The 19269-nt window shown below is 37.0% G+C and overlaps 1 protein-coding gene across 1 annotated transcript in view; it reads left to right on the forward strand.

Annotated features, from left to right (window-relative positions):
* LOC121421027 (TNF receptor-associated factor 6-like) overlaps nt 1–13018 on the forward strand; it is a 37777-nt gene extending 24759 nt beyond the window's left edge. The window contains exons 7-8 of the mRNA XM_041615621.1: nt 5114–5263; nt 11194–13018. Coding sequence (XP_041471555.1) covers nt 5114–5263; nt 11194–12168 — 1125 coding nt within the window. The 3' untranslated portion in view covers nt 12169–13018. The remainder of the gene's footprint in view (nt 1–5113; nt 5264–11193) is intronic.
* Nucleotides 13019–19269: the final 6251 nt, after the last annotated feature.

The raw sequence follows: 19269 nt of genomic DNA on the forward strand, positions 1-19269 counted from the left end.
TTAAGCTACATAAAATATCTGAACTCAAATCTTTATCATTCGACCTTGAAATTGTTCCAAATATAGCTATTTGTGCTTCATAAGTAGCATATTCAAATCACACGTGTACTTTGCAACACATTTCAAATTGGATTTTCTCAAAGAGAGAATACCTGATCAGGCTGATATTTGCAGTATTAGTAGTCTGTAATGAGTTCTTAGAGTATCTACAGATCAAGGAACTATTCTTTCATGACAATGACCTTGAAAATACAGCTGAAAATCATGAAAAATCAATAAATCAGACTGAACTCAAAACCATATCATTTGACCTTGAAATTATTTCCAAGTATTGAAATGTGTTGCTAAGTACAATGTACATGCACGATTTGAATATAATTATGCTACTTATGAAGCAACAAATAGCTATATTTGGAATGATTTCAAGGTCAAAATATATGGTTTTGAGTTCAGTCTGATTTATTGATTTTTCATGATTTTCAGCTGTATTTTCAAGGTCATTGTCATGAAAGAATAGTTCCTTGATCTGTAGATCCTGCAAGAACTCATTACAGACTACTAATACTGCAAATATCAGCCTGATCAGGTATTCTCTCTTTGAGAAAATCCATTTTAAAATGTGTTGCAAAGTACACGTGTGATTTGAATATGCTACTTATGAAGCACAAATAGCTATATTTGGAACAATTTCAAGGTCGAATGATAAAGATTTGAGTTCAAATATTTTATGTAGCTTAAAGTAGACCAAAAGTGGAACATGATTTGCAATTATCAGCATGAGCTCACAATCTAAGATGGAATAACACACAATGAAAAGTGGGTAAAAACACTTGATTACTAATGAAAATTGTATGATTTATTGATTTTCATGATTTTCAGCTGTATTTTCAAGGTCATTGTCATGAGAGAATAGGTACTTAATCTGTAGATCCTCCAAGAACTCATTACAGACTACCAATACTGCAAATATCAGCCTGATCAGGTATTCTCTCTATGAGAAAATCCATTTTGAAATGTGTTGCAAAGTGCAATGTACTCGTGCAATTTGAATATGCTACTTACGAAGCAATAATCAGCTATATTTGGAATAATTTCAAGGTCAAATGATATAGTTTTGAGTTCAAATATTTTATGTTGCTTAAAGTAGAACAAAAGTTGAACATGTCTTTCAAGTTTTGGCTTAAGCTCACCCTTTGTATTGAAATGACACCCATTTGAAAGTCAATGTAAACACCATTTGAATGCCATATGATTCTGGAAAATTAGCCAATTTACTGTTTTTATTGAATTTTAGGTGTGTTTTCGAGGTCATTACCAACAAAAAAAACTATTTCTGAAGATATATCCTTTTAATACCAATTACAGACTATCAGTACAGAAGATATCAATGTCTTTTGGCATTTCATCTTTGAGTTATCACAATTTGAAAAGTGTTGAAAAGCATGTATGTGTCATTAACGTCAAATTTAGGGTGTTTACGACCATTTTGGAATGCGCAAATCAGCCCCTAAACATTCCATTAGCATAATTTCTCAAGTAACACTTGATAATATGGGTAAATGTCTATCAAAACACAGAAATTGGTCCCCCTCCTCGATGGGACGGGAGGTGATCCGTGACCTTGAACTTGGCATCTTTTGAAAAAAATCCAACTTTGAGGGCGCCCTACAGGAAAACGACGCACACTCTTGGGTCAATTTTTTGTAATTCTGTTGAGTATATGAAAGTCCATAAATGTGCATAATATTTGGTTCTAAGCTAATTTAGTTTTGGATTTATGAGCCTCCAAACATGCTTCTGAAATCATTGACACGGATGCTTAACGCCATTTTCGGTGACCTCGTGTGTGAAATCCGGTTGACAGGTCCGCGCTACAGTATACTCTGCATGTTTAAACCAAAAAGTTCTTTCAATTTACTTAAAATGAAGACTGTAATCAATCAAACTTTGCTGCAGTAGTCAATCAAAAATAGGCAATTTTATTTAAAATAATTTCTTTGAGTGCGCATTGGTTGCTATGGGAGGCCGTATCTTAGCAACCATTTGACCTTGGGGCAAAATATTTCAGATTTTTCCGTCAGACACTTGGGGCAACATTTGATGTGAGTTTAAAGAAAATCGAAGAGGGTCGGGTGACAAATTGTCTGAAAATTGGTTGATTTGATGTGGATTGATCCATGTACCCTTCCTAATTTAACCAGCTCTATGTTTCTCACTCTTCAGTATCCCACTTGGTTTGAACCAGAATTGCATCTGTGTATTACTACTCTCATTAGGTGGTTTCAAACCGCCTCGACCAAAAGAATCCCCGTTAAATTACGAGAACTTTTTTAGGCTAAATAATACCCATTAATTGTTCCTGCATTCACACCGCCTCGAATCATACCCTTCGGGATAAGTACCTGAAGTTACGAGCATGCGCAATATGGTCTGATAAGCAGGCAAGGTGCGAGATTCAAAATCACTAACCCAACAGCCACCCACGGCGCCGCGCCCAACGACACGCTAAGCTAAAAGTTCCTGTAAATTGCTTTCACATTGCCGAAATACCTGTGAAAGTTCTTGTAATTTTGCCAAGTACCTACTAATTAGCGGGTATTTTCTTTCTGGGAAAGTACACGTTTGCTTTCACATTACCAAAATACCTGGTATTTTCTGATCGGGGTAAATTTCCCGATCAGAGAATACCTGGAACTGTCGAACTTTGAGGCGGTCTGAAACCACCTATTCTCCTCTCTTTTGTCCTCATCTTCCCCTAATCTATTGTATCTCCTTTTCTCATTTTCTCTACAATCAGGGGCCCGTTTCATAAAGGACTTACAACTGTTGTAACTTTGCCATAATGGCAACTACCATGGTAACAGGGGTCAGCAGCCAATCAGAATCAAGGTTTCCATGGTAGTTGCCATAATGGCAAAGTTACAACAGTTGCAAGTCCTTTATGAAACAGGCCCCTGGTCATCCTTTCCTTAATCTGTTTGTGTTTGTATTTTTATTTGTAAATAATATATTTATAATGTTTGATTGCTATATCATGTTATCATTTTATTGTTATATTTTGTATATCCAATGCAATTCAGCCTAAATGACTGTGATATATCGATATTCTAATAAAACCTTAACCTTAAACTTTTTATATCACCGTACGGTATGAATGTATTATATATTGAACTAGCAATTGATGCAGACCAGGATAAATGTTTTTAAGGCAATATAGATAGTAATAATCAATATTTATTGACAGTTTATTTATTGAATAGTTTCATTTACAAATTTTCATATTACATGTGGGTATATTTCCCATTGAGGCAATTGTTGGTTCATGATAAAGATCTTTATGTTAGTTTTGAATGAATGGGTCTAGTTCCTTTATAGAAAAGTTTCTCTTTTGACGGCTTATTATAATTGATCATGTTTCCTCTTTAAGTGCTCAGGATGCACTAGTTAAAGGACAAGTCCACCCGAACAAAAACTTGATTTGAATAAAAAGAGAAAAATTCAACAAGCATAACGCTGAAAATTTCATCAAAATAGGATGTAAAATTAGAAAGTTACGGCATTTTAAAGTTTCGCTTATTTTCAACAAAATAGTTATATGAACTAGCCAGTTACATCAAAATGAGAGAGTTGATGACATCACTCACTATTTCTTTTGTATTTTATTATATGAAATATTTTTATTTTCTCGACATTGTCATGTGAAATGAAGTTTCATTTCTCCCTGAACACGTGGAATTCCATTATTTTAACATTTTGTGCTTCAGGCAATGAGGTCCTAATCATCAAATTCGTAAAAATTGAAATATTGTATAATTCAAACAATAAAAAACAAAAGAAATAGTGAGTGAGTGACGACATCGACTCTCTCATTTGGATGTAACTGGCTCGTTCATATAACTATTTTGTTGAAAATAAGCGAAGCTTTGAAATGTCATAACTTTCTTATTTTACACTTTCGAATTTGATGAAATTTTCAGCATTGTGCTTGTCTGATTTTTCTCTATTGATTTAAATCAACATTTTTCTGAGGTGGACTTGACCTTTAATATGTCTGTCTGCTGACACAAATTTTGCTTCTGGTACATTTGCTTCAGTTTTAATATCTTTAAGGGCATAGGCCCGTATTCCGAAGTCAGGTTTAACTTAGACCATGGTCTAACTCTGTGTTAAAATTATGGGAAGCCATAAGTGTCAAAATTTTTATTCAGTTGTATTATTCTTATGTTTACTGTGCTCTTTTCTGATTCATCTATGATGAAGACAATCATCATTTTATACTTCCTAGACAATTATGAATGATTTGAGAGCCAAATGAGCTGAAATATGACATATCTAATGTTAATTATCTATGTAACAATTGGCTATCCATACTTAAACCACAACTTAAAACCTGAGTTTAAGTTAAACCTGACTTCAGAATACGGGCCATAGGGTTTAATAGTGTTAGGATTGTAATACAGTTTTTGGTTCAGAATAATGTAAATGGATTATCAATATAGTTGATTTAGTTCCTAAAGTTAGATTTCATGTTTGGATTAACATGCAGATTTGCCTTCAGAGCAATCGTCACCAGAGCAAATGAATATACAGTTTAAATACGGGGGTAAAATCCACAACTCTGTTAATTAGTACTTTGGCAGTCTCGCCAACCTTCCAAAGTTTTTGTCTTTCTAAATAATTCCACCCAACTTGATATGGGGGCATCTTGGTCTAGTGGTCAGGACTCTCGTCTTTCAATCCGAGCGACGTGGGTTCGATTCCCAACCATGGCGTGTTTTCCTTCAGCAAGAAATTCACCCTCATTGTGCTGCACTCAACCCAGGTGAGGTGAATGGGTACCCGGTAGGAAGAAATTCATAGTGTAGTTGGTTTCATGGTGCACCATGTATCTTTCTTGGGCAAGTGTTGGTCCTGAAAAGGACCACCCAATCTCGACGTTTCGAAATTCCTTGAATGGTTATATGGCGGCTCAGCTACAGCCGGGGTAATGAATTATGATACAAAAGCACAGTACAGAGTATTAAACATAGTAGCTGCGCTATATACCGGTAGATGTTCCATATTATTACATTTAAATGGTGTTCTCTGCCAATAATTTTTTTCATTGAAACAGAGGCATAATGCAGAGTGTCCAAAGCGACCGGTCGGCTGCGAGTATTGTCATAAGGAGGTGTTATCCAGTCATCTTCAATCTCATCATCAGCATGAATGCAGCGAGATTCCTGTACCTTGCCAATTTGCATCCTTCGGCTGTGATAAACGGGTAAGATGTGATCACAACCTTTCAATAACACACACCTGTAGTTAATATAAACCACATCTTAAATTGGGTCTGACTGTATACTACTTTCTGTTCAATTCCTATAAATTGAAGTGTAGGGTGTGTTTAACGTAGGGGGAGGGTGGGGGCTGGATGTTATGATCGATAAGTTTGATTTCTTATTGTTTTGGCATGTTATTTTTATATTGTGTATAATTCATATTTGTGTAATTAGGTGGTCTGTCGTTGACAGATCACCTATTAATTTCGTCAGAATTTTCTTATTAGGTGATCTGTCAATTGACAGATCACCTCTTGTGTTTCTACGAATTTTCTTTTTTATTTATTTCTTTATTCTTTTTATTTATTTTTCTTTTTCCACCCTTTTCTTGTTCCACCAAAATCATCAAAACTATTCAATCAATTTTCATCAAAATATTATCAATTATGGACAGTTATCATACGATGTGTACGAAACAAGTTCAACGTCAAATGGTCATCGTGACGTCATCTACGCGCCATTTTGTAAAATCATATTATCAACAATATCTCCATTATCAATCATCAAAAATCAACAATATTAACATCAAATTAACTTCAGATCAGGGGTCAACTGTCCATGTCATCAAAGGTCATTTACAGGTCACGACGCGCATGTACGCGCGCGTCAAAATTTTAAAATGCTCAAAATCACTTTTTGATCAAAGTAGAGTACGTTTCAGGTCATTCTAAGCATTTCAGGAATTTGCGCGCTCACAGGTTTTCGCGCGCGTTTACGCGCGTAACGTCCTTACGCAACGCACAACTGCACTTTATTTTACATCAATGCATTCTTTATAAAATTCCCAATAATTTGATACCTTAACCGACCTTCTACGACCAGTAATAAAGGAATGCGCCTCCGTCAAAGTTTGAATTACGCGCGCAAGCGCGCGTTCACAATAGGCCAAAAATGTGCAAAAACATGCTTTTACAAAATTCTATATAACTCTTCAGATAGTCCGTTGACCCCCAAATTTTCTTTTATATTCGGATAGAATAGGACTTGTAGATGTGATTTCATGTCACATTTGACAATAAATTTTATCATAACGTCATCAAATTTTCGTCAGAACTAAAATTTTCCAATTTTGTTTTTTGACGTTTTAATAATTTTGGAAATATGACTATAACTCCGTAATCATTGGTCGTTTTTGGCCCGGTTTTCTACATATTGTAGCTGGTTTTACATTCTTCCAAATTATTTTACAATCTTATCATTTTAAGCAAAACATCATCATAAATATCAAGAATGTATAGAAGTATAATTTATGATAAAAGTTTCACCTTAAAAATTCAATTTGAGGTTATATTTTATCGTTGCCTTGCAAGTGTATGGCAGTTACTATGGTCTGATGGTTAGTGCATCTGCCTTGTAATGCGAGGGTCCCTGGATCGAAACCCATCAGCATCTATTATTTTTTTTATTAAATTTTGTCTCATTTTGCGTGTAACCCCTATAAGCCAGTTTGGGGTTCATTCTGCAAATGATAAGAAAAAGTTCATTGGTACTAAAGTGACATGATTGTTTTATATTTAATGAAATATTAGTAATAACCTTGATGTCTTGATTATTCTTTTAGATTGTGCGATTCAATACATGCAAAAAACAACAATGCGTGTACTAGCAACTGGTGTTTCAGAGTTGGCTATGTATTGTTATAAGAACACGGCTAACGCTGCATTCCAGAAAGAAATGCAACAAATGCCTCCGTCAGTGTTCATTGCTTTGCTATTCTATTCACCTGGTCTATGCAATTGCTCCAACCTGCTCTGTAAGGCATGCTTGTATAATATCTTGCAATGAAATCTACATATCGTAATGTAAGAAATTAAATGTCATTTAGTCATTACTGCTCATGAGGCAACTAAATACTGGTCAATGCATACTGGTTTAATTTTTTTTCAAAACTGGATTCTAGAATCTTGCTTTCGTCAACACTATGCTCACTATTTCGTGTTATTACTTGCTTAATTGGAATTGACATTCTTCAGAAAAACAAGATTTATACAACCTTTTATTTCAATGTCTTTCAACACTATTTAACAGGTCCTTTCATTGATAAAACTACGTTTATTGTGATGATATTCATATTGATCTGCATTGAAATGATGATCATGATTAAAAAAAATAGATCGTGATCGTGATCATGAGATTCACAGACAGATCACCTAATTCGTCCGTAAGACGAATTAAAATTCTAGTTATTTATTTATTTATTTATTTTTACGGATTTTCTTGTCGCCAAGTTTTCTCAAAATGGACATGGTCAATTTCATTGAATTTCATGTCATCTATAGGTTCTGTCATGGACACGTGCAGTGAAGCTTTTCAAGGTCAACAGGTCATGATGACGTCATCTAGGCGCCATTTTGTAAAATCACATTATCAATCACATCTCCATTATCAATTATCAAAAATCAATCAAATTTACATCACATCAATTTCAGGTCAAGGGTCATCAGGTCATGTCATTAAAGGTCACCTAGAGGTCACGACGGGCGCGTACGCGCGCGTCAAAATTTCAAAATGCTCAAAATCACTTTTTGACCGAACGAGAGTACGTTTCAGGTCATTCTAAGCATTTCAAAAATTTGCGCGCGCGCACGCATGCGTGCGCGTACCGCGCAACGCCATAACGAAACGCAGAAACACCGTTTTTTTTACATCATTTCATTGATAATAAAATTCTGAACAATTTGATACCTTGATCAACCTTCTACGACCATTAATAACGAAATTAAAACACGTTAAAGTTTGCAGCACGTGTGCGCGCGAGCTCTCACTACAGGCCATATATGGGCAAAAACATGCCTATTGTAAATTCACTGTAGCTCTTTAAATAGTCCATTGACCCCCAATTTTTTTTTGATATATCGATAGAGTATGAGTTGTAGATTTGATTTCATGTCACCATTGTCCCTCAATTTGATCATGACGTCATCAAAATGGCGCCTAAACTAAAAATTTCATTTTTTCAAAAATGACGTCATCAAATTTATGCAAATTTGGTTGTAACTTCTCAAATATAGATCGTTTTTTCGCCCACATTTTGATATGTTGTAGTTTAGAATGTACTCTTTCTCGTCAGTTCACATAAATTTTCGTTTTGAGAAACGCATCATTGCGTAAAACAGCATTGAAAAGAGGCATGTCATTTTTCCTCATTTTGCGTGTAATCTCTATGGGACATGACTTTTTCTCAAAACTAGATTCGACATTCCTCTATTTCGTGAGCCATATCTCAATTTTTTCTTGTCAGTTTTCTTTAAGCTTTTAGTATGTTGTAGCTGAGATTCTGCGCTATCGCAAGTGTGCCCTTGATTTTTTGATCAGATGCCGGGATCATGCCCGTATTTCACTTGCAAAATTGGACTTGTAATTCTCAAGATTGCTTACGTGTATTCTCTATGGGGAATATCGTGGCTCAATGGATAACGCATTTGACTTGCTTTCTCGAGGGCGGAGGTTCGAGTCCTGGGGTGAACAAGATGATTTTTTTTTCATTTTTTTTTTCTTTTTGCCACCTCTTACATGATCCTTTATGATAATTAAAAGGCATAAAAGTTTAAATTTAGCAAGATAAAACAGATTATAATTGCTTTTTTCATATCACATGTATTTTACGTGTAATCTCTATGGGACATGACTTTTTCTCAAAACTAGATTCGACATTCCTCTATTTCGTGAGCCATATCTCCATTTCTTCTTGTCAGTTTTCCCTGAATTTTTAGTATGTTGTAGCCGAGATTCTAAGCTTTCGAAAATATGCCCTCCATTTTTTGATCAGATGCCGGGATCATGCCCGTATTTCGCTTGCAAAATTGGAATTGTAATTCTCAAATTTGCTTACGTGTAATCTCTATGGGGAATATGCTAGCTCAATGGATAACGCATTTGACGTGTTCGTCCGTATTGCTGACGTGTAGGTCCGTGTTGCTGACGTGGTGGTCCGTGTAGCTGACGTGTAGGTCCGTGTTGCTGACGTATTGGTCCGTGTTGACGACGTGCTCTGCCGGCATGATCCATGTAGATCCGTGTGAAGCTGCCGTGTTGATGCCGTGTTCACAGTCATCTGGGGCAAAACTATCCCGGACCTCCCCGGATCATGCCGGCATTGCCGTGTTGATCCGTGAGGTATAATCATCTATCTTGTATGTATCTGTTTGAAGATGTATGTCTGACGATTGTCATCACCACATCAATAATCATATTTAGTAATGGTCAAAACTTATTCTTAGGATGTCTACGATCAAGATTATCAATGATATCTAAATGATTTATTTCATACACCAGCCGACACTGAATGACAAATCATGACCTAATTCGTCCGCATGACGAATTATATTTGTGTAATTTTCTTTTATGCTATATGAGGAACCCTCCGTAGACAAGCAGCACCATGATTGATGCTGCTGAGTAGGGCCATCCTCCATTTATCTTTTCATTATCAATTCACATGTGTCATTATGTATTGTTATTGTTTTTAACGAAAAAAAAGATACAGGCTTACACTGTGTACACTGTGTGATTTGCTGCAACTGGATTTTTATACAATATTAAAGGTTGTTTGGATTGATATCCTCATAAGCAGTGAGAGTGCAAATGGCACGATAAAGACTGTACATTGTACATGAGTTGAATATGTCCTGGCAATTTTCTTTGAGGTCTACCAAAACTATAGGCAATTTATCTCTTTCTTTACCTCCTTTTTGTAACTCCTTTTATCAATGATTACTTTATTTTTATTTTGTTTTGTTATTTTAATGATATTTTTATATGATTTGTTACTTTGTTTGCTCCCCCTTTACTTGTGCACATTCAGCATCTCTAACGAGACAGATAAAGCACCTAATAAATTGATGTCTGATATAACATAGAAAGGGTGTGTCATTCCTCTCGTCATGCCCAGCTAATAGGGTAAAAAGCAGAGCGATTGGGTGGTAAATCTTGTTCAAATATAGATTGCTGGTTTTAAGCAATGTTATCTTAATCTTGTCAGTCCAGGGTGTTGTTTCATAAAACTTATTTAAATACAAGTAAGTTAGGTCCGACTTTATATACAACTTATGTACGACTTTATGCACACTTTACAAACAAATTTGCACACAACTGGAACACGTTCTTAGATGCTGCTTCAGCAACATGAGTACATATCTTTTAGCACAATAATGACATCACAAAAAACTTTTTTTTTGCATTTCAGCTTTTTTGATACCATATTTTGGTAGCGCATGATGAAAACTCCCCACTTCTAAAAGTTGGCTAGTTCCCAACATTAAGAACAGGGCCAGTAATACATTGACTTCAGTGGGGCTAATTATGTATTCATGAGGTCATATCTCAGGCCCCCAAGGACCGATTCCTACCAAATTTGGTTTGTGGGGCAGTTTCATCATGCTCTACCAAAATATGGTATAAATAGCACCGAAATGCAAAAAGTGAAAATTGGTGACATCATACTTTGGTTATCTATGGCCCGAGTTCACAAAGGTGGTTTTTAAAACCATCGGTTGAACCCATGGTTTATGCAAACTTTCCGTATGAATTATGCTTATTTACCATATAATGTCCAATGCTCAATTTAAAATTGTTTTTAAATTGAGCTCAATGAGGCATTAAGTAGTAAAAAGTGTCATGATAATATAAGATTTGGTCAAAATTGTGGATAACACCGCTCTACCCCTTTAAAAAAGGAGTAATATTTTTTTCGCACAGAATTTAGCCAACAAGTGTTTATATCAACTTGACTACTACCAATTTATGAGCAAAAGATAATTGGTGAAATGTTAACATATTTTGACAAAGGAGGGTGCAAGTTACCTTTTGTCTATTGGCATGTATAATACAACAATTGATTGGTACCTGTTTTGATTCTTCTGTTTTCCCCCAGTTACCCAAAGAACGCATGGCATTACACATTTCTGAATCCATGGAAGCCCATCTTCAGATCATGGCCTCGTTTCTTCAGAACCAACAGACACTTGAACGATCGACTAGCTACCCCGGAACAAGCTGGAGATCGGGTGCAACGTACGACGGTCGGAGTGAATTCGCCACAGCGGCGAGTAAGCTCGCGGATGTTCATGAACATGGAGCTAGGAAGCTTGACCCTGATCAGCTTGGGAGGGCACAAGCTCCGCCTTCCTTTGTGACATCACCGTCTCCGCTGCCTAGCTTTGGCCCGATGGCGTCTGGTCCCTTTGATCCGATGGAGCAGATCAGGGCCTTGAGGAACACTGTCAAAGACCTCCAGGAAAAGGATGTAAGGATGAGACAAAACTTTATTGAGCTCGAGAGTAAGGCAGAGCGTAAGGACTTGGAGATAGCCGCTCTCCGAAGCGAGGTCGATCGACTGCAGATCGAGACCAAGGAGCTTCGCGAGCATGTCGCGAATGGGATATTCGTGTGGAAATTGTACAAGTACTCGGAACTGCGTCTGTCAGCGGAACGAGGAGAAGCAACGGTCAGACATAGCGAAGGGTTCTACACGGGTTCTTGCGGATATCGCCTTTGTATACGTGTTAATATAAACAAATCAGAAACAAGGGGAGTTCTGTTTATATCGCTCTTTGTGCACTTCATGCAAGGGAAGTATGATGGCTTCTTAGAATGGCCCTTCAGGGGATCAATAACGCTCTCTCTGATCGACCAAAACGAGGAACCGGAACTGAAAAGGAAGAACATCACAGAGAGATTGGTTGCGAAGAGCAACCTGGATGCGTTTAAGAGACCAAGGACGGCTCGCAATCATAAGGGATTCGGCTACATGGAGTTCGCTTCTGTTGAGTCTCTCGAAAAGGACGGGTTGTTCATCAAAGACAATACAATTCTGATCAAAGTTGAGGTTCATCCGCAGTGTAATTAGACTTTACAAGAGACCTAGGCCCTGTCTTACCAAGATTTGCAATTTATCTGGAAGATCCCAATAATAGATAGCCAGTGACCCCAACAATTATGTCTGTTTAAATGTATTTTCTGAATACTTGTATTCATCATTGTCTTTAAAACCCAGGTCGGTGTTTCGTAAAGCGGTTTGCAAGATATGAGTGACCTTACAACGACTGGTGACCCTTTCTTAGATCAACATCGATGAAAATTTTGTGCATATCATACACGTAATAATAATAATATGTTCCATTTTATAGCGCAGCTACTATAATTGCAAATACTCTCAGGGAATATTTTTCCTGGTATCGCATCACAATTTGCTCCACATAATTTTGTGATCGCTACACAAAATTTCATTTGTGTAGCAAGATTTGACATAGAAGTGTTCAGAGCAAAGTTGAAAGCTAATAATCACAAATGCTAATCAAATTTGAGAAGTAGAATTATTCCCCGACTCTACTGCGCTTGATACTTGGTATCATATTGTTACACCAGCTGTAGCTGAGCCGCTGTCTAGGCGCTAAAGCATTCAAGGAATAAATCCTACTGGCTACCTATTTACCTCACCTGGGTTGAGTGCAGCGCAATGAGAAAGGATCACCAGTGGTTCGCAGAGTTGCTCGTAATTTTAACAGCTTTATGAATCACCTACCAGAGTGTTCCTCTTTTATACCTTGTGCCCATTATCAAGATTTGTGCCATGATACAAACGTCGTACTTACAGGTAATCTAGGAGTAATCACAGTGATCCTATCAGGGGCCCGTCTTACAAAGAGTTGCGATTGATCCGGTCAATTGCAACTATGGAAAGCCAGCAGTGTCCACATATAAAATGAATGTTTGTTCAAAAAAAATTCTTGATACGAGTGTATATCCAAAAATTCATTGATTTCTTGACAGTTTGGAGTGTTCTCCTTTGTTTACAGAGGACATTTTGCAAATTTCCTGTAGAAAAAATTATGGCACTGATGGATTTCCATAGAGTTATGATTGATTGGATCAATCGTCGCTCTCTGTAAGACGGGGCCCTGATCAGCATGGCAATTGTGTTGATCGTAGAAAAATTTTTTAATGGTCAAAAAAGAAACTAGGTATCACAAAGGGATTTTTCATACATTTCTTGCATGAAGAATCATGATGCTGATGGATTCCCATAATTCCGATCAAGTGGATCATTCACAACTCTTTTCAAGACCTGGGGTCCGTTGCAGAAAGAGTTGCAATCAATCACAACCATAGGCGGCGGAAGCGGGGGGACGTGTCCCCCCTAAATTTTAGGTGGGGGACGGTCCCCCCCTAAAAAAAAATTTTGCAAACTTTTTTTTTTTTTTTTTTTTTTTGCTTGTCAAAATTTTTTGGAGCACTTGTCCAATTTTTTACATGTGTCCATCCCAAAATTTCAGGTAGACACCCCCAAAATTTTTTTCCTTCCGCCACCAATGATCGCAACTCTAAAAATCATGCGCAACTTGATTTTCAACCAATCAACAGCGCGCATTTGGGACTTGCGATTGATTTTTTTACTTGTGTTTAAACGCAACTCTTTCTGCAACGGGCCCCAGGCCCGGAACACATTTGCCACAAATCTTCTGAATAATGTTCGTGCAGTCTTGTATTACATGGAAGGATTGTTAGTAATAGAAAAGAGGGTTGTTAGGAATGAGGCCAAAGCCTTTGGAAGGTGGATATTCGGGGAGATTTTCGTATCTTGTTTTTTCACACACTTTGAACGGTTTCATCAGTAGCTACCGGTATTTAGTAATTTGCTGGTGAAAGCCACTTGTGGTAATGGTGAAAAATGTTGGTGAGGGCCAAGAGTGGAGTGTTTCTTGAAAACTACTGTAAGTCAGACGCAGAGTTTGCAAAATATTTCCAAATGGTCACAAAATTTCCAACGACCAATAATTGTGAAAGTTGCTTTTACTTTTAACCTATTCTTGACCTCTATTCATTCATGTTTATTTTTTTAGAGAGAGTAGAGTGTATTCTTTTTTGCTGGTCTACAGGGCATTAATATGAAGGATTTCTAATTGTTTAAATACTGTAGCTCAAAGGATTTTTCTCATTTTCAGTGAGCTATATTTCATTTTGTCGGATAATAACTTTATCCAACATTAATATTCGTTAAATACAATGTTTCTAAAGTGCTGCATGTTATTGCATGTACATTCTATCTAAGGTGGGTGTTGCTTCAGGTATAAAGTTCCATTTCATGTTGCAAATTCTTATTATATAGATAGGGGAAATAAAGTAAATAAATTTCAGTCGTTTTTCTACCATGCATTCTATTTCCACTAAGCTCATAGCAGTTGTTTGGCTGGGAAACAAATAATGTTATTAAGGGAATGGATAACTGTGGACGTTTGCAAAATTCTGAGCTGTAGGGGCCTACATACTGTCAGTTCGTGCAATAATGTTTCAATTAAAGGAAACCCTGATATCCTTATTTCATATGCATCATTACATGCTTCGCAATAAGAAAAAAAGTGCTAATTTTCCCTCCATCGACAAACTTACAAGTCCATAATGCTTATGATCATTCTCGCAGCATATGAACTCTTTGCCCACTTTGTTCGACTAGAGTCACATCCAGCAGACTGCAAAGTTCGACTCAAGTCACATTCTATTCACAAAACAGAGTGCATCGCATTGGACTGTTTTGACAAACTAATGTTAGCAAAGCTTGCTGAATTTCTTTTTGACTCACCAGTGCTAAGGACGACATGGCTCTTTTTGTCGACCCACAGAAATTTTTTCTTAGACCTTTGTGATCATAGTGTGGTCCGGCTTTTAAAAGAGTTTGCCACAAGCTTTTAATAATGCAAACATACTTTGCAACATTTGTTGATGAAGTTGCCAAATCCGAACATTGCTACAGGCGCAGCCATTCTTTCCTTGGGTAAATCCTTTAGGAAATCTGATCAGTCGTATCAAACTTATATCTGATAAAGTCTGATATAAAAATACTAAATAGCAAGCAGGCTGCAAGGGCATAGGCTGGTTTGAGCATGGGGAGGTGTTCATCCTTGGGAGATGGAACTAAAGTGGTATGGGGATGCACATATCAGTTACACTTCGTAATTTCGAAGGTTCTTTATTCCGAAGGTTCGTAATTCGAAACACGTAAATTGCCTATACCTCGAAATTCGTTAATCCGAACATTGTGGCATTATTCCGAAGGTTCGATAATCCGCAAACGAAATAAGGTTCGATGTTCCTAAGGTTCGTCAGTCCGAAATGATATAAGGTTCATTTTTCCGAAGGTTCGTTTATCCGAAAATGAAATAAGGTTTGATGTTTCGAAGGTTCGTTAGTCCGAAAACAAAATGTTTGTTAATCATTACGTTTTCCGACTAACGAACGTTTGGAATTACGAACCTCATTTCGTTTTTGGATTAACGAATCTCCGGAATTACGAACCTCACTTTGTTTTTGGATTAACAAACCTTCAGAATTACGCACCTCATTTCGTTTTCAGACTTACGAACCTTCGGAATAACGAACCTTCGGAATATCCAAACCTTCGGAATAACAAAGCTTCGGAATAGCAAAGCTTCGGAATTACGAATGTATCCCTCACATATCTTGGGGGAGGTGGAACTAAAGTCTAGAAAATCAGCTATTGAAAGCAGAAGAAGGGGTACAAATTTTGTTTTGCTTGCCAGGGTCGGAACTCCTCTGCCTCAGCAGGAAGGTGCATGTGCCACCACCCCCCCTCCCCCCCTATGCCCTTGGGCCCTTGGGCTGCTGTTAATACTATTGGATAGTGGCATTATAAGAAATGGTCTGCATGTTGAGAATATATTCAATTTCCTTCATGTGTAGATTGCGAGTGAATGAATCTATTCAGTCTTATATTTTTATTGTGGTATTTTACAGCTGTATTCATATTGTTAATTTTGTATGTCGTAATGCCTCCCTTCATAAACTTTCTGCATATTTTGACCATTAAAGTGGAATCTTAACTGGATGGAAAGCAGTTGAAAAGAAAAAAAATAGAGTGAGAAAAGCGATTTGGTGACTTTAAAAAAAATGTATAAGTTTATATTACTCACTGACTGACAACCAATTAACATCCAATTTGTCTCGCTTTGATGGCTTCTAACTCTATACACATGTCATTGTTTTGTTTCGGGTTTGTTTGACACCCCAAAAGCTTGTTATTATGTTTTTATGCCTTTATTAGGAGGGATCGATGAAAAGTCAGAGGAATAACATTAATGTGGAGAGACCAGTTCCTACCTGTATACAGTTCAAGGCACAGCTAATTCTTATCTGAATTTGAGTCAAAATGCTATTGGCACCCATTTTCCTGTGCTTTCTGACATGCATTTTCATGTCTCAGAAAGTGAAAATAAGAATTATCCCTCGGATTTACTGTTTTTTCCATGTTTAGCAAAATATTGAGTTCCCCCTTCTAATAGGAATTGGGTGAGGTATGATATAGATGAGTTTTCAGTGAGAGAGCTGAACATGATTGGGTATTAAATGGAAAGTTTTTGAAAGATTTCTGTTTTTATTCTTGATCTTGATACTGTTATTTTCTACACTATTCCATTCTCGTTTATAGAAATATATGTTTTCAGTTTATTGCCTTTTCAATAATGTTAGATATTTATATATTTCATATGTCTTAATTAACAGTAATAGATGGTTTTAATATAATACATAAGTTTTTAGTATTTGTCGAAGAAAGTGAAGCATGACAATTCCAATGAAGAGGAAATTCAACTCAGAAGGAAGCATACCGTTTTCCTTAAGATCAGAAGGAAAATTGCCAAAAGCTGGAATTTTTCATCATGATTTACTGAAGCATACACATTTTATCTATCAACCACTTTGTGATAGATTTATTGATAATAGATAAATTTTGATTTGAGATGTATGATGATTAATGAGGGTAGAATGATTGCCCAAAAGTATCTTCTGGAGAATATGTTATCAGAGCATTTCTGATGGTTTTATTATAAAGAATGTTTGTAAATTTCACTTTCTAAGAAATGAGAAAGTATGCAGATTGCAAAAAGATATATTGTAAACTGTAATGCATATTGCAAAAAAATTGTAAAGTTATATTAAACAAATATTTAGCTAAGTTGGTAAAGTGGATGTTTTTAGCCCTGTTATGAAAAAGCGTTGCAAACGATCTCATGATATAATTGCAATGTTATACCCCTTTCATAACCTATCCTCCAATTAGCCGCCTAAGAGTAATGCGGATAATTCAATAAAAATTGCGTTCACAAACTCTGAAAATAAGCCGCATTACTTTTTACGAGCGCTAGTCCTGAAAAAAGCGGATAATCGTCATGACAACTGGACACGCCCCCTCCGATGCGGTTGTGTTGGAAAAGGGTGACCTTGTGACCGCACCATGGCAATTATCCGCATTATTTGGAAATGCGTTCATAAACTCATTATTATGCGGATAATAGCAGCATAAAAATTATGCGGATAACTCTGGTCCTCCTCCAATTTTACTACCAAATTATGCTGCTATTAGCCCCATAATTGGGTTTATGAAAGGGGTATTAGAAGACAGTGTGGAAATTAGACTGATTGGCAGTTAGCCCAAGTGAGTAGTAGACCAAACAATGGTTGGAACAATGGTATTAGGTCAAAGTAGAATGGGTTATCCCCGGGGGCCAGTCAGATATATTGCTGTACACATACATGACCCCCAAAACACTATTAAAGGGGTGTTTTTCAGTTTTGGATGCGGGCACTCGTTAAGGGTATCAAAACACAGATTTTCAAGAAAAAGGGTTGTTTTGAAGGACTGGTCAATGGTCAATCGCGGGATCAAACGTATTTTGGGTATTTTTTTCAAAGCTTTTTTTTTAAGAGACTAGCCAAACGTGTTTAGGTTATCTTTTTCCCCCAAGGTCATACCCTGATGACAACATGTTTAGGAGCCAAATTGTAAAGCCTGCGAAAAAACATAGGGGGTTGTTTTGCACACAGAGAAAGGGGTGCTTGGAAATAATTTGGTAATGTGTACAGCAAGATATTTGAGTTTGACTGAGAATAAGACCATCTGCTAGTAGACCAAGTGGATACCCTAACCATTTGGTGTACCACAAAGATCATATCGAATCTATAATATTTCAGTGTACCTCAAACTTACGAAATCAATTAATTAGTTGTGAATAATGTCAAGCATAGAGATATTAAAATAATTACTATTATGTAACACTTGTTTTTTTTCTCTTAGTTTACTGTCTGGAAAATATTGCATACATGGCCTGTGTTTATTTCTTCGTTACTCAATTATGTTGCAAGAAAAATGAGGTGTTGATATTTTGTGAACCCCCCCCAAAAAAAAAGTGATAAAAAGTAATTTATAAAAGGCATGGATGATTTTTCATTGATTAGGCAGAAATTGTTGATATTGTGATAAGGCAGCAAGGAGAGAAAGAATTAGAAAAAAATGTTGTGGTAGGCCTAAATACCAGAAGAAATTTACAAAGAGCTCAAAGGGGGGGGGGATGCACCAAAAAGGTGATCGAAAGCACTTAGGAGTGAGAGAGTAACATCAAGAAGATAGAAGGGTAGAGGCAGATCGGGTGGGGATGGGGCAGTTAGAGAGAGAAGGATAAGGGTGGGCATTGGCGGCGGAAGCCAGAAAATTTAGGGGGTGCCCACCTGAAATTTTGGGATGGACACAGGTAAAAAATTTGACAAACGCCCCCAAAAAAGGTTTTGAACCTAAATTTTATGAGTTGCTAACCAAAAATTTTTTGACAAGCAAAAAAAAAAAAAGGTCAACCTAAATTTTAGGGGAGACAACACACGTTTCAGGGGGGGGGGGTCCACGACGTGAATTTAGGGGGGGAGACAAGCAAAAAAAAAAATAAAAAAGTTATCAAAACAAAATTTAATTTGGTCCCCCCCAAGTAAAATGTTTTGGGGGACACGTCCCCCCCGCTTCCGCCGCCTATGAGGGTGGGGCCCGGGTGGGGGAGGTAGGGGCCGGGATCTGAGCATTTTTTTAGTGGCAAGTGATGTATGAAGAGATATAGGCCTATACGTGAGTCAAATAGAGGATGTACAGAGAGAGAGAAAGACGGAGAGGGGG

Source organism: Lytechinus variegatus, chromosome 9, assembly GCF_018143015.1.
Source record: "Lytechinus variegatus isolate NC3 chromosome 9, Lvar_3.0, whole genome shotgun sequence".
NCBI lineage: Eukaryota > Metazoa > Echinodermata > Echinoidea > Temnopleuroida > Toxopneustidae > Lytechinus > Lytechinus variegatus.